General features: G+C 45.8%; 1 protein-coding gene across 4 annotated transcripts in view; it reads right to left on the minus strand.

Annotated features, from left to right (window-relative positions):
- Kdm3b (lysine demethylase 3B) overlaps positions 1–13,562 on the minus strand; it is a 56,156-nt gene that overhangs the window by 3,629 nt on the left and 38,965 nt on the right. For all 4 annotated transcript variants that reach the window (XM_052201351.1, XM_052201350.1, XM_052201349.1 and 1 more), the window contains 11 exons: positions 11,494–11,621; positions 10,303–10,582; positions 9,250–9,506; positions 6,842–7,108; positions 5,687–5,858; positions 5,263–5,353; positions 4,995–5,125; positions 4,214–4,333; positions 2,792–2,931; positions 1,875–2,051; positions 958–1,092 (listed from right to left, as the gene is read on the minus strand). In XM_052201351.1, coding sequence (XP_052057311.1) covers positions 958–1,092; positions 1,875–2,051; positions 2,792–2,931; positions 4,214–4,333; positions 4,995–5,125; positions 5,263–5,353; positions 5,687–5,858; positions 6,842–7,108; positions 9,250–9,506; positions 10,303–10,582; positions 11,494–11,621 — 1,898 coding nt within the window. The remainder of the gene's footprint in view (positions 1–957; positions 1,093–1,874; positions 2,052–2,791; positions 2,932–4,213; positions 4,334–4,994; positions 5,126–5,262; positions 5,354–5,686; positions 5,859–6,841; positions 7,109–9,249; positions 9,507–10,302; positions 10,583–11,493; positions 11,622–13,562) is intronic.

Here is a 13,562-nt window from a genome sequence, read left to right on the forward strand (position 1 = left end):
TAGTTCTCTTGTCTACACTACTCTTGTCAAATTTCCCTTGACAAAGCCTTGCCAAGTCCAATGCAGATGAACCTTAGCAAGTGGGAGCTGAGACCACTCACCCCTAAAGGCTGAGGGCCAAGCGCTCCCCAGCTATGGTCCCTAGGAAGTGCAGGGCTGCCGGACGTATCCTACCCATGATGCCTATTAATACCCTCATATCCAATTGATAAAAAGGACTTTGGACTAAGCTGGGCCTGTCAGCATAGGCTTTTATAGTTCAAGCTACTCCTGAACTTAAAGTGGGAGGATTACAAGTTCTAAATCAGCTTGGGCTACAAAAAGTGCAAGGCCAGTCTGGATAACGTAGCAAGAACCTGTCTTGAGTTCAGTCTGATGTAGCTCCACAGTAGAGTGCCTGTCTACCACGTACACAGTCACATAGTCAGGCCCCAAGCACTATCAAAAAAAAAAAAGGTCAAAGGAACAGGCACCTTCCTTCCCAAATAAAACCCTCCTACAGTATTGTCCCCTGAACAGGAATGTAAGTCTACTCAGTTATCAGCACGGGGAAAAAAAAACAAAACAAAAAAACACCCAAGGACAGAGAAATGGAATCATTACATTGGACATGGTAGACCCTTACACATAAACAACACTCAAGTAGCCCAGGTTGGCCTGGAACTTGTGATACTTGCCCTGCTTCAGCTGGGTTATAGGCATCAACTAAGATGAGCAGAAGAGCTGGAAATAGGAGGGTTAGGAGTTCAAGGTCAGCCTGGGCTATTTAAGACATTTGTTTCAAAACCAAAGCAACACACCAAACTCAAAACCCCTACAACCTAAATGGTTAGGTATCTCTTCCTGAAAGGAAGCCTTTAGATGCCAGACAGTTTCCCAGAATCCTTTCTCTACCAGAAAACACCTACGAAGAGACTGATTTGCACTGTGAGCTTTAATGAAGGAGACACTGCTTACCTGTAGCTTATCCTCATGATTGGTGTGAGTGTTGGAGAGATGCCTGAATTCCTGAGTCAGGCGGAAACAGTGCTTCACGTGCTCTGGAGATACAAAGTCTTCTGCTACCTTTATGCAACTGTACAGATTGTGAACCTGGGATGAGGAAATGTAGACAGTAAAGCAAATGCAATCTGCTTTTTTTCCCCCTCCCCCTCCCTCCTTGCTTCCCTTCCCCTCTCTTCCTTCCTCCCCTCTTCCCTTCCTCCCTTCCTTGTTTTTTGGTGAGACTCTCTGTCTCCCATGCTGGCTTTTAGCTCTCTTGTCTACAGCACATGTCACTATGGTCTGCTAATACTACAAAAACATGAGTATAAATTTAAAAACAAGGGCTAGAGGGTCTGGAGAGATGGCTCAGAGGTTAAGAATACTAGATGCTCTTCCAGAGGTTCTGACTTCAATCTCCAGCAATCTCTACATGGTGGCTCACAACCATCTGTCATGAGATCTGCTGCCCTCTTCTGGCATACAGGCATACATGCAGGCAGGCAGAATACTGGATACCCAATTAAATCTCTTAAAAAAAAAAAGGGTGGGGGAGTCTGGCAAAATGGAGATGGCTTGGCAGTATGTGTGCTTGCCGCCAAACCTGGCAGCCTGAGTCTGATACACAGAACCCAGTAGTGGAAAGAGATCATGCAAGTATCGTAAACTGCCCTCTGACCTACCACACACACAGACATACACAGTTTTTAAAAGGCTGGGTGTGACAGTACACAGCTTTATTCCCAGTATTAACAAGGCAGAAACAGGCCAATCTCTATGAATTTGAGACTTGCCTGGCCTCAAAAAAATTGGTATTAGATCCTGCCATTTATAGCTAAACTAGACATCAAAGTCCATGGAGCTGTGGAGCCAGTCTTGACGGCACAACCCACCTGGTGCGGGGCTCCAGCAGGTATGAAGACAGCGTCACCCAGGAATTGCACAATGGCCCAGCCTTGCACACCATACTCTTCAAAGAGTCGCTTTCGGAGGATCTGGTCCAGATACCAACTTTGGTCATGAATTGGGTCGTGATCTGGAGGATTCTCTTGGCCTTGTTCTTCTCCAACCTGAAATCATGGTCACAATTGTCCCCTGGATATGGTCTCTAAGAGATGTGTCAGGTTTGGTTTATGTATAAAATTCCCTGCTTGAGAGATGCAAAATACACTCAGATTCAAACTGCCTCTGTGTTTGTTTCTGCTTGATACCGCCGAATCCTTATCTACCTGGACTTCGAGGACCCTCATTCCAGAGACCCCCATGCCGGGCTGGGGTGGTCTGTGGCACTTCACTATGCTAAAATTCATCACCAGTATGCACGTATAGGAAAAAGATATAGGGTACATACTCGGGGTCATGGAATATATTATCCTTTAAACACACAAAGAATATGGGTATCTTCCTTTTGTCAAACATGTGTGAGTCTTTTTATTTAAAAAGTCTTATTTTTATTTTATGTGAAAAAATGTTTTGCTTGAATGTGTAATGTAAGCTCACGCACCACACGTGTGCCCAGAGCTCGGAGCCCATGAGCGTTCACATGGATGTTGGGAACCAAAGCTGGGTCCTCTTCAAGAGCAAAAGTACTCTTAATTCTCCAGCTGCATGCTCTTACTTTATTTTTTGGAGACAGGGTCTCCCCCTATGCAGCCCAGGTTGGCCTCTAACTATGATCTTCCTGACACAAGCTGCCAAATGCTAGAACCATAGGTGTGTACTACCATGCCCTATGTGAATAGGTCTTTACCACTTCATACTGAAGACCATGGTGGGTACCCAGCCAAGCCCAGCCCAGCAAAAGGCGTACCTTCCGGAGTAGTTCTCGAATCTTCTCTGCATCCTTCGCTGCATAAATGTGCCATAAAGCTCCTGGCTTCTCTTTGCCATCATGAATCCTTTGCTTGGTGACCTCATCAGCATCTCCTTCATCAATCGTTTTGAGTACTTCTGAAAAGAACAAAGTGTTGATGTCAAGTAACCAGTCTGACCAATACCTCTAGGCAAAAAAAAAAAAAAAAAAAGGCTAATTAAAACAAGTTTGGTCTCCATTCTTCTGTCTAGTAAGATCATAAACAATCAAGAATCAAAACTTTCTAGGCATGATGGAACACACTTTTCATCCCAGCACCTGAGGTAGAGACAGGCAGATCTCTGTGAGTTTGAGCCCAGCCTGCTGCTGTAGACCTATCTACATAGACAAGGTCTCTGTAGAGAGACCCTGTTTGCTTGCTTGCTTATTTACTTATTTATTTTGGTTTTTTTTTGGATTTGGTTTTTTTCAAGACAGAGTTTCTCTGTATAGCCCTGGCTGTCCTGGAACTCACTCTGTAGACCAGGCTGGCCTTGAACTCAGAAATCCGCCTACCTCTGCCTCCCAGAGTACTGGGATTACAGGCGTGCGCCACCACCGCCCGGCTGCTTATTTATTTTTTAAATCAAAACTCCCGTTGGTGAGATGGCTCAGCAGGTAAAGGCCCATGCTGCCATGTTTGATGACTTCATTTGGGTCCCAGGTATCCAACATGGTACAAGGAAAGAACAAAGAGGGTCTTAACATGTAGCCTTAGCTGGCCTAGAACTCTCTCAGTAGGCCATGCTGGCCCTAAACTCTGAGATCCACCCATCTCTGCCTCTGCCTCCCAAGTGTTGGAACTAAATGTGTGCAGGAACACTGCTGGCTTCTTATAGGAATCAACCTTAGGTTTCCCTAGATGAGGCAATCTTGTCTCTTATTTTTAAAAAAAATATTATATTTGATTATGTGTGTGTCTACGTGAGTTCATGTGCACCATATGCATGCTGGTGCCTGGGAGCCAAAGGCATCAAATCCCTTACAGCTGAAATTATAGGAGGCTGTAGGCCTCTTCTGTGGGTACTGGGAATGGAATCCAAGTCTTTCACAGGGTAAAACACATAACCACTGTGCATGGCCACAGCCCTTTCTTCTGTCCTCTCTTTGCCACTTGGTAGAAAAGGAGAACGTTCCAGACAGAAGGGCAAGGGTCTAGTCAAGGATTCACATGCAAACAGCTCTCTGCTACAACATCAGTCTCTTTGTCTAGCAATTACCACCAGATGCCATCCATGAAGCCGGGAAGGAACTTAAGAAAGACCCACTAGTGGAATATAAAGAGGAAGAAAGAAGAAGTCACGGTGTCTTAGTAGACTGAGGAGAGGCAGCCACTTCTTAAAGCTAGTCATACTACAACAATTTTTTTAGCAAGCATACCTTCATCGTGAGCACCCTCCCCGATAGGGATCCCAACATACACCATCACATTAACAGCATCGGACACATCTAAATGAAGATTCGTTGTACCAACTCTTCTATCTTCTGCTGTTATCAAACCTAAAGTTGAGAGGAAAATATGAAAGATAAAGGGGAGGTATTCTAAAGGACCCAGGTCAACCCTGCGAATATGTTCCAGGATGCTTTAAAGTTAAGTGACACTGAGAGGGAAGTGTGTGTTTATCAAGAAGTCAGCTCAGCGGCAGAGTGCTTGGCTAATGCTCAGACCCTGGCTGAATCCCTAGCACGACAGGTAGGTGGGAGAAGGAGGAGGAGATGAGGGCAGGGGGTGAGGGGCATAGGCTACAGCAGTCTCCTTTATCTGTGCAGTCTAAGACTAATTCCTAGCCTGTCCATACATCATCAGCATTCACCAAGCCACTTCTTGAAAACAGTCCCTTTCTTCAAATTCAAAATACACAGGTATTAGGGGCAACCAGACAGAACTCAGCTTGCACAGTGTTTTAGGTCATCTTTAACTTAGCAGAGCACAGGCCTGACAGCGAAACTAAAGAATAAAGTAAGAATATGTCTCCCTGAGTAGAATTTTTGAGAACAAACTGTTTCTAATAGATATACAAGCTTATGAATGTTACACATATCAGGACTGACAGAGGACAATGAGTGTGATTTCCTGCACCCGTCACCTGCCCCCCAGTCCCCTCTCTCTATAAAATGAGGACAGCAGTACTGGGCGAGGGCAACCCTGCACTCCCCGTACCGTAGGCGTTGTACATCTTGGGGCCCAGGTCAGGCCTTACAAAGTAGCTGGGCAGCCTGGAGGCCAGATTGAGCCTACCATCTCGTTTGGTATATTCTGGCAGAGGAAGATTCTCCATCAGATCTTCAAACCTTAGAAAGGGCAAGAAAGATGACTCAGTTTGCTCCAGGAAAGAAAACAAAGAGTGAGAGTCCACTTCTCTGTGACTGTGCTGTGCTAGATTCTGCCCAGCATAAGCCCGAGGATAGCACTATCTGAAGTGACTCACCTGGTAGGCATCATGTCTCGAAAATCTTCCCCAGGGGGCCAGTCTTTGAGTTTGAGCACCATTGGCTGCCCATCTTCTGACCGTAGTCTCTCTAGAAGACAGACAGCATTCTCATAAAGCCCTCTGGTTAATCCTCTAGGGACTGAGTGTCAAGAGATGCAACCTCTCATTAGATGAGCCTTGTTTTCTCCACCCACGGCTCTCACCACTCCACGTCACGGGTTCTTGCTCCCTTCCTTAGAGCAGCGCAGGTGCACACAGCCTGCTCCCCTGGAGTGCAGCCTGCTCCTGGATGACAGGACTACCACGCAGCTCTACACAGCTGCTGTCAGGACTGTAGGTTCCTCCCTCCATGGGGCATGGGTTGTTATTTCAGGGGCAAGACTGTAGTGTCTCTACTAAACCAGATAACCAAGTTACTTACTGCATATAATCTCAAAGCCATCCCAGAAATCTCGAACTTTAACATCGGATATTATAGCACAGTTCCTGCAGTTCACCAAGTCTACATCCTGGTCTCCAAATTCCTGGCTAAAGGCTTCCGGCTTCCAGAGTTCAGACTTGAGCTTTTTATGTACCCCTGAAACTAGCACTGGCTGTGGAAACAAAGGTAACCCAATTAGAACCATCTACACAATACTGCTCTCCACCAAAATCTCCAGGTCACAATCTCTAGCTGAGGAGAACAGAGTCTGCCTCTACCCTGTTGTTACACTGTGGTCTCACTCTGGGGACAGCCACTACATTTTTTTTTCTTTTTTCCCCCTGTGTGTAATAGAGTCCTGGCTCTCTTAAATTTGCTTTGTAGATCTGGCTGGCCTTGAACCCCAAGATATCTGTCTGTGTCTGCCTCCCAAGCCCTGGGATGGAATAATTTACTGGGTATCTACCAGTATTTTTTTTTTTCCTGAGACAGGGTAGCCTTCTCTGTGTAGCCTTGGCTGTCCTGGAACTTGCTCTGTACACCAGGCTGGCCTCGAACTCAGAAATCTGCCTGCCTCTGCCTCCCAAGTGCTGGGATTAAAGGCATGTGCCACCACTGTCCAGCCATCTTTCAGTATTTTGAGGTGAGGAGCCACAGCTGGCAAATGCTAAGACTATTTCTTCATAATACAAATGCACACGAGGAGACTTCCTAAGTCCCTCCTTCCTTAGGCACCTGCTAAAGTATAAAGATCAGGGAGCACACCTCATTATCCTATCCACTGAGACTCAGATGCTTTCTTCCCTAGAACCCTGTTACTCTAGCTCAAACCTTCGCCCTTGCCAGCCCTACACTCAGGGATTGATTCACCTCCAGAGGTGTCACCATCAGCAGCTCAATCCACAAGGACCACCCTGTGCATTTTAACCACGCTTTACAAATACAAAGCACTGCCCAGCAAGTGTTCTTAGGGAGCTCCTTGATTTTAAAGAGCAAAGTCAAGTTGAAATAGCAAAGATATGGCCAATAAGTTTACTATGTATGTCTTCCTGGCAAATGATCTTCCAGATCAGCCTGGAACTATCTTAGCAGCAGCGACTCCCAGGCAGACAGTAAGCTGAAAACAAACGAAACAGAAAACTTGCGTTTGCTTACCTGGCCTTGCTTCCAACACTCTCGGAAAATCTTCCAGTTGTTTTTGTTGCTGGGGTCATGGAGGCACAGAAGCCTCCCGTCACAGAGCCAGGAGTGAGATGTGTGGGGGTCCAGCACATTCAGCCCCATGGCCATCTCCTTCACCTCCTTCTGGGTATCGGTCAGGGTACAGGACCGCTTTGAAGAATCTGAGGTCTTCTTGTTTTCTACCACCGAGGCAATGATGTGGTCGAGAAAGTTGGGCAGGCTGGCTTTGCTCTTCGCTCCCTTCAGACAAACCTCAGGTAAGCTTGGCTCAGGCACCACAAGAACATTAAAAACAACTGTCACATAGTTCTCTTTCCAAGTTCTAATCTATCTGATTAAATCTGATAAAAAATGTCTTCTGTAATTGCAGAAAGACAAAAAATTACTAATTTTTAGTATCATATATTCCTCAATCTTTTGTATTTTCTTACATTTATCAAAGTACAGAGAGAGAGACCCTGACTTAACAGACAAAAACATATACTCACATAATGTTCTAAAAAGGACACTTCAGGAAAGTAAATGAGGTATATAACAAGTACTTATTTAAAAAGACACAATCTCTATCAGATATATTTAAACCACCTATGGTTTCAGACTGTACCCACTAACCATAAATATAATCAAAAACATACTTTTGTTCTACAAGACAAATACACTGAAAAGTGTAATTAGAAAAGTGAACTGTAGAGCCAACTGTGTAAATGGGAGAAAACTATATACAGTTAACGTTTCTGAAATGAAACCAGAGAAATAATGCAGGGTCAGTGGGATAGCTCAGCAGGTAAAGGCACTTGCTGCCAAGGCTGGGACCTGAGCTTGATTCCTAGCACTGAATGGAGGGAGAGCGAGAGCTGGTCCCCACACTGTGGCCCCTGCACTGCCCCCACATGTAATAAACAGTGATCTGCACGCAGATGAAGGGAGACCTGGAAGACATTTCTATTTCCTTTTCTTAATGTGTGTGCTTTGCCTGCACATTGTGTACCACATGCGTGCCTGATGGCCTGAGTCTAAGAGAGGACCTGGAGCCCCTAACCCTAAGGTTACAGAGCTTGTGAGCTGCCATGTGGGCACTAGGAAGTGGACTAGGTCCTCTGCGGCCCGTGCTCTTAACCACTGAGCCACCTCTCTAACCCTCCACGCCCTGTTTCTATTAACTTTGGTCCTCTGAGAATTCACACATTACACCAATGCTTAGTAAAAATGACTTCTATGTACTAGTGAGTAAGATGCCTTTAGTGCAAGTAAGAGAAATAGCACAGATTATAGTAAGTGCCAGGAGAGCTGTTCTGTGTGGAAGATGAGTGTGCCTTAAACCAGGCGTGGTGGCACAGGCACAGACTCTCAGAATTTGGGAGGCAGAGGCAGGAGGATCAGGAGTTCAATGCCATCCAAGACAACACATTAAGCTGAGGCTAGTGTGGCCCACATGAGCATGTCTTACAGAACTGAAGTGTAACCTACGACAGAGCCCATGGAGTGGTTTGTCTCAGTGATGAAGCCAGCCCATGGACACACAGGAAAGACCAAAGGTGAGTGTGGCTGGACAAAGGCCAGAGAGAGGAAGGGCAGAGTGACAGATAGGACCAAAGCTCTAGTCTTGTAAGACTTAGGTAAGAGGATACTGGTTCATTTTACAAAAGAGCTTTACCTGATGATCATGAGTAGATCTAGAGAGGAAACAGAAGAACTTGCTGACAAATTATGTACAAAATATAAGAGGAGAGTTCCAAAGGCTTACAATTGGGGCTGAGGAATCAGCTGGTACAGAACCACTGAGCAGGGAAGAGCACAGAGAGAGCAGGTGCACAGGGAGAAGGCCTGGATGCTCTAAAGACTTGAGTCCGACAGAGCACACTATGAATGCACTGCTCAGCTTACAAAATTCCAGTGTTTGCAAGAAAACCAAATGGATCGATGTAATAACCTTTCTGCTGAAGACCAAAAAAGGAATGTTTCAATTTTTGCTGACTTCCTTAAAAAAAGTGTGTGTGTCACACACACACACACACACACACACACACACACACAGGTGAGGGGTGGGGGTGACATGTCTGTAGGAATGGGAGCTTTTCCATGGTAGGTGAGACAACTGCAGGAGTAGGTAAGTTCTCTTCTTCTACTGAGAGCCCTGAAGACTGAACTTAGGTTGTCACACTGAGCCTCAATTTTTACTGACTTCACAAAATGGTACTCAAGGCTTACAACTTAAAATGATCTCAAACATTCCAAGAACCTAATGTTAAAAGAGATTTTGTTAGCTTGACCATGTAACTCTCACTCCATCATCTTGATCTATAATGTATTTCTCATAAAAAACAAACAACAACAACATCAAAAACCCCACCAAAGGCTGGAGTTGTAGAAAGGACACTTACTGCTGAGGATGAAGAGAAAACAGGGGGAAAGGGTATGCCTGTGTCCAGGGGGGGTTGAGGAAGCTTTCCGGGCCCCGAGTGAAGGAGGTCTCGAAGACTTGAACCCTCAGTTTTGCTGTTGGAGGCAGTGGGACCCAGTAACAGACTGTTAAAAAGCTTTGGAGTCAATGGAGAGACTTTTGCAGTGGAGTTGAATGAGTCCAGCCCAAAGGGTGAATGAGACTCTTTATTGAGCACCGACCTCAGGGACCCTGCATCTGTAAGAACATCAAACCAGAGCATTAGACAGGGAAGGTCAGCAGCTGATGCTGATTCTCTCAACACAGCTGGGCGAGAAGAGAGAAAGACCTTCTAGAGTGCCCTGCCTCCAAACTGTGTAGGATTAGCACGTGTCCAGGATGAGAAGCTAGCAACACAGGTATTAGGAATACAAAGAAAACTCTCTGCTTCTATGTTTGGATCACAACATTTCTTTTTTCTCATCGACCTTTTATCCTCTAAGATGGTTTCAGTGCGCCTCCGGATCGCTTGGACTGGATCCTTTGTGATACTTGTTATAAATGGAGATCAGTCCTTATCTCAACAAATCCTAACTCAGCGGCTCTGGTGGGGTAAAGAAATAATCCCCAGGTGGTTCTCAGGCCACGTAACAAGGTTGCTCCTTTCAAGCCCAGAAGAGATCCTCTTCAAACTAAAATTGCTATTCTAAGTCTAGCCACTAACTCTGGCTGAGAGAGAATCCAGAGGGAAGCTCACGCACTGTCTCAATTCTGACTAAGGAGGTCCAGGTAAGGACCCAACAACACTCCACTTTTAAAACATCCAACCAACCATCCATCCAACCATCCATCCATCCATCCATCCATCCATCCAACCAACCAACCAACCATCCAACCAACCAAAAACAATTGTAAAAGAAGCCCTCACACTGTGCTATCAACCAGAGAAGGCAAGCAGCACCTCTCTAAGCATGTACGGTAATGTGTCAGTTTGAAAAACCATAGAATCACCCAACACCCTTCCCACAGCTGGGACACAGGCAGCTCCTCTCACCTTTTGTTTCTTCTTTAGCCTTCTGAGTTGCTAAGTCCGCCAACCAATGCAGAGCAGAGGAAGGAGGGGCTGTGTCAGGGCACGGGGGCCTGATGGCTTTTAGTTCACTATTGCTATTTGATGCAGAACCTTCTGCTTTTAGGGGCTCCTCAGGTCTGCCGTCAGGGCCAGCACCTTTGGGAACTTGGTCCGGCTCTGGATTTGTTATCGCTGCAGTTCCGCCTCCGCTTGAGAAGGTAGTTTCGTTTCCAGAAGAGGCACTAGGGGTTACACTGGGAAGCTAAAGCAAGGAAGGAGGGAGGGAGGGAGGGAGAGGGGGGGTTAGAGTGCCAGTGAGGAGGGCTGCAGTGGGCACTGACCAGGACTACAATGGCTGCTCACACTACATAGGTCTGGGAGAATAACTGGGGCTGTCTCAATGTTACTTCATGCGTTCTGTAATCCATAGACATTAAGTCTACAATGTGCCAGCCGTTTATGCAAGGCTCTTGTAGAAAACCAAGAGAATAAGACTCAGAATTTGTAATTTAAAGAATGTCTTAAAGGACTTCTACAACAGGAACTTAGTGATTAAAGTTAATCCTATGGGGCTGGAGAGACAACTCTAGTTAAGAGCATTGGTTGTTCTTCCCGAAATCCTGGGTTAAATTTCCAGCACCCACAACCATCTATAATGGGGTGTCAGCACACTGACGCTACTGAAGACACATCTCCAGAGCTCTTAGCATCAACGTGCAGGTTTTTAGTAATCTATCCCATGTTAGTGGTACAAAGAGAGTTTCAAATGTAAGCTGTGGACTGCAAGTTTTTACTTGTTTTGCTTTTGAGATATAATCTTGATATGTTGCCCATAGGGGCCTCAAAACTAACAATTCTTTCACCTCAGAATCTTGAGAAGTTGAATTTTTGTCCTTTTAAATTGAAAGCATTAATGTTCATTTTAGTTGGTACACAAGGTACCAATTCTCTATGGCACTTTCATACACACTCAATCGTGGTTGGGATTCCCTGCACTTTTACCCTTTTACCCCAGTGTTGCCCCTTCTGGGATTAATTAGTTCTTAAATAACATAAAAATGTAAAAAGAACACAAAGTAGAAGAAGAAGGAGGAAGAGGAGGAGGAAGGGAGGAAGAAGCAAGGAAGGAAGGAAGGAAAAAAGCCTCTCTTAGTTGTGGCCCACACATCTTACCTGTGATATCCCATTGGTGACAGCAGGTCTCAACACAGATTTGCTTTGCCGACTTATACAAGGGCAGTTTGCTTTGATCCCCCACTTCCCCCGGGCAGCATGTACCATGTCTCCAATATTGTAAAGTGCTAAGGAGAAGAAGAGACGGTAAGCATCAATGGACACTCGCTCTGTTTTGAGACCAGGACCTGTAGGCCCAGAGATCTGGGACTATGACCCAACACACACAGCCTTTCCTTCCCTCTGTCAGGTCAGGGTCTGCCTTCTATCTTCAGGGACCCGAGGGTCTGGTAAGGCTGAGCTGGACCCGAGGGTTTGGCTGGGCTGAGCTAGATATCCTCCATCCCCAGGCAGCTGAGAGCCAAACCCAGGGCCTTGCACTCTGCTAAATTCCCATCCCCAGAAGCTAGATGTTTTTATGATCCTTTGCTTAGCCTGGAGTTCACTGTGGGAGCCTAGGCCAGCTTCCAGCCATTGCTGCCTCCTGGCGACCTCAGCGCCCTACAGACTAGCATGGCAGTGCTGAAGCATCATGGCAGTTCTCAGTTCGTGGTGTTTTTTAAAATCATACATTTTAAAAAGTATTATTGCCAGGCGGAGGTGGTGCACGCCTGTAATCCCAGCACTCTGGGAGGCAGAGGCAGGTGGATTTCTGAACCAGCCTGGTCTACAGAGTGAGTTCCAGAACAGCCAGGGCTATACAGAGAAATCCTGTCTCTAAACCCCCCCCCCCCAAAAAAAATCCAACAAAAAAAGTATTATTATTGAGACAGGGCTTCTCTGTATAACCCTGGCTGCCCAAAACTCATTCCACAGACCAGGCTATCTTTGAACTCAGAGATCTTCCTACCTCTGCCTCCTGAGTACTGGGATTGAAGGCATATGCCACCACGCCCGGCAAACATATTAGTCTGTGATGTTACTTTGCTTGAATGCCCACACACTGGAGACCAAAGAGGTAACTGGACGCCCTGGAACTAGAGTTACAGGTGATTGTGAGTTGTCCTGTGTGAGTGAGGAAATGAACCTAGGTCTTCTGAGAGCTGCCAGTGCTCTAGTTACATCTTATAACCCTGAACCCAGAAGTCCTAACACCTAGAGTGATGCTTCAGTCAGCTTGACTGAACTTAGTAACTATGGTAACACAGCTCTGGGTGTCTGAGGCATATTTCCAAAAACGTTTAAATGAAGAGGAAAGACCCATCCTCAGAAGCCCAAAACTGACTAAAAAGAGAAAAGCAGGAAGACAAACATTTCATTTCTGAATCCTGTCTTTGAACACAACCCTGAAGTGATTTTTCCTGGATATTTTGTCACAGCAATGAGAAAAGTGAGCTAGTGACTGCTTTCTTTCACTTTGGTCCAGCTAATCACTTCCCTGTCCCAAGTTCAAGGCCTGCTTATACTATGTAAACCCACTTCCTGTGAGCTCTCGGTTGTCAGAGCACTTGCCTAGCTCGCATGAAGCCCTGAGGCTGTCCCAGCCTGTAGACAACAGAGTGTGATGGTGGGACACACCTGCAATCAATATGTGGGAGCTGGCGGCAAGAGCATCCTAAATTCAAGCTTAGCGACATAGTGAGTTCCAGGTCACTCTATGCTTTTGAGGCTAAAACAAGGCCCAGAGAAGTGAATCAGTCAAGAGTGCTTCTTCTGGGCTGGAGAGATGGCCCAGCTTCAGGAGCACCGGCCGCTCTTCCAGAGGTCCTGCGTTCAGCTCCCAGAAACCACACGGTGGCTCACAACCACCTGTAATGAGATCTGTTGCCCTCTTCTGATGTGTCTGAAGATAGCTACAGTGTGCTCATATACATAAAGTAAATAAAATCTTAAAAAAATAATAAAAAAAGAGTGCTTCTTCCTCTTCTAGGGTACAGAAGTTCGGTTTCCAGAGTTTATGTCAGCCCCAGGGCATCTCAAGTCCCCTTCTAAATTCCAAAGCTATCGGCACACAGATGTACCACATAGAAATAAATAATATGAAATAAAAATAAATCTTTAAAAAGTTAAGGGAAAAAAGTCACAACAATGGTGCTGAGGAGAGCCCAGAGGTCAGAAAGCATTGACTG

This window comes from Apodemus sylvaticus, chromosome 13 (genome assembly GCF_947179515.1).
Source record: "Apodemus sylvaticus chromosome 13, mApoSyl1.1, whole genome shotgun sequence".
Lineage (NCBI taxonomy): Eukaryota > Metazoa > Chordata > Mammalia > Rodentia > Muridae > Apodemus > Apodemus sylvaticus.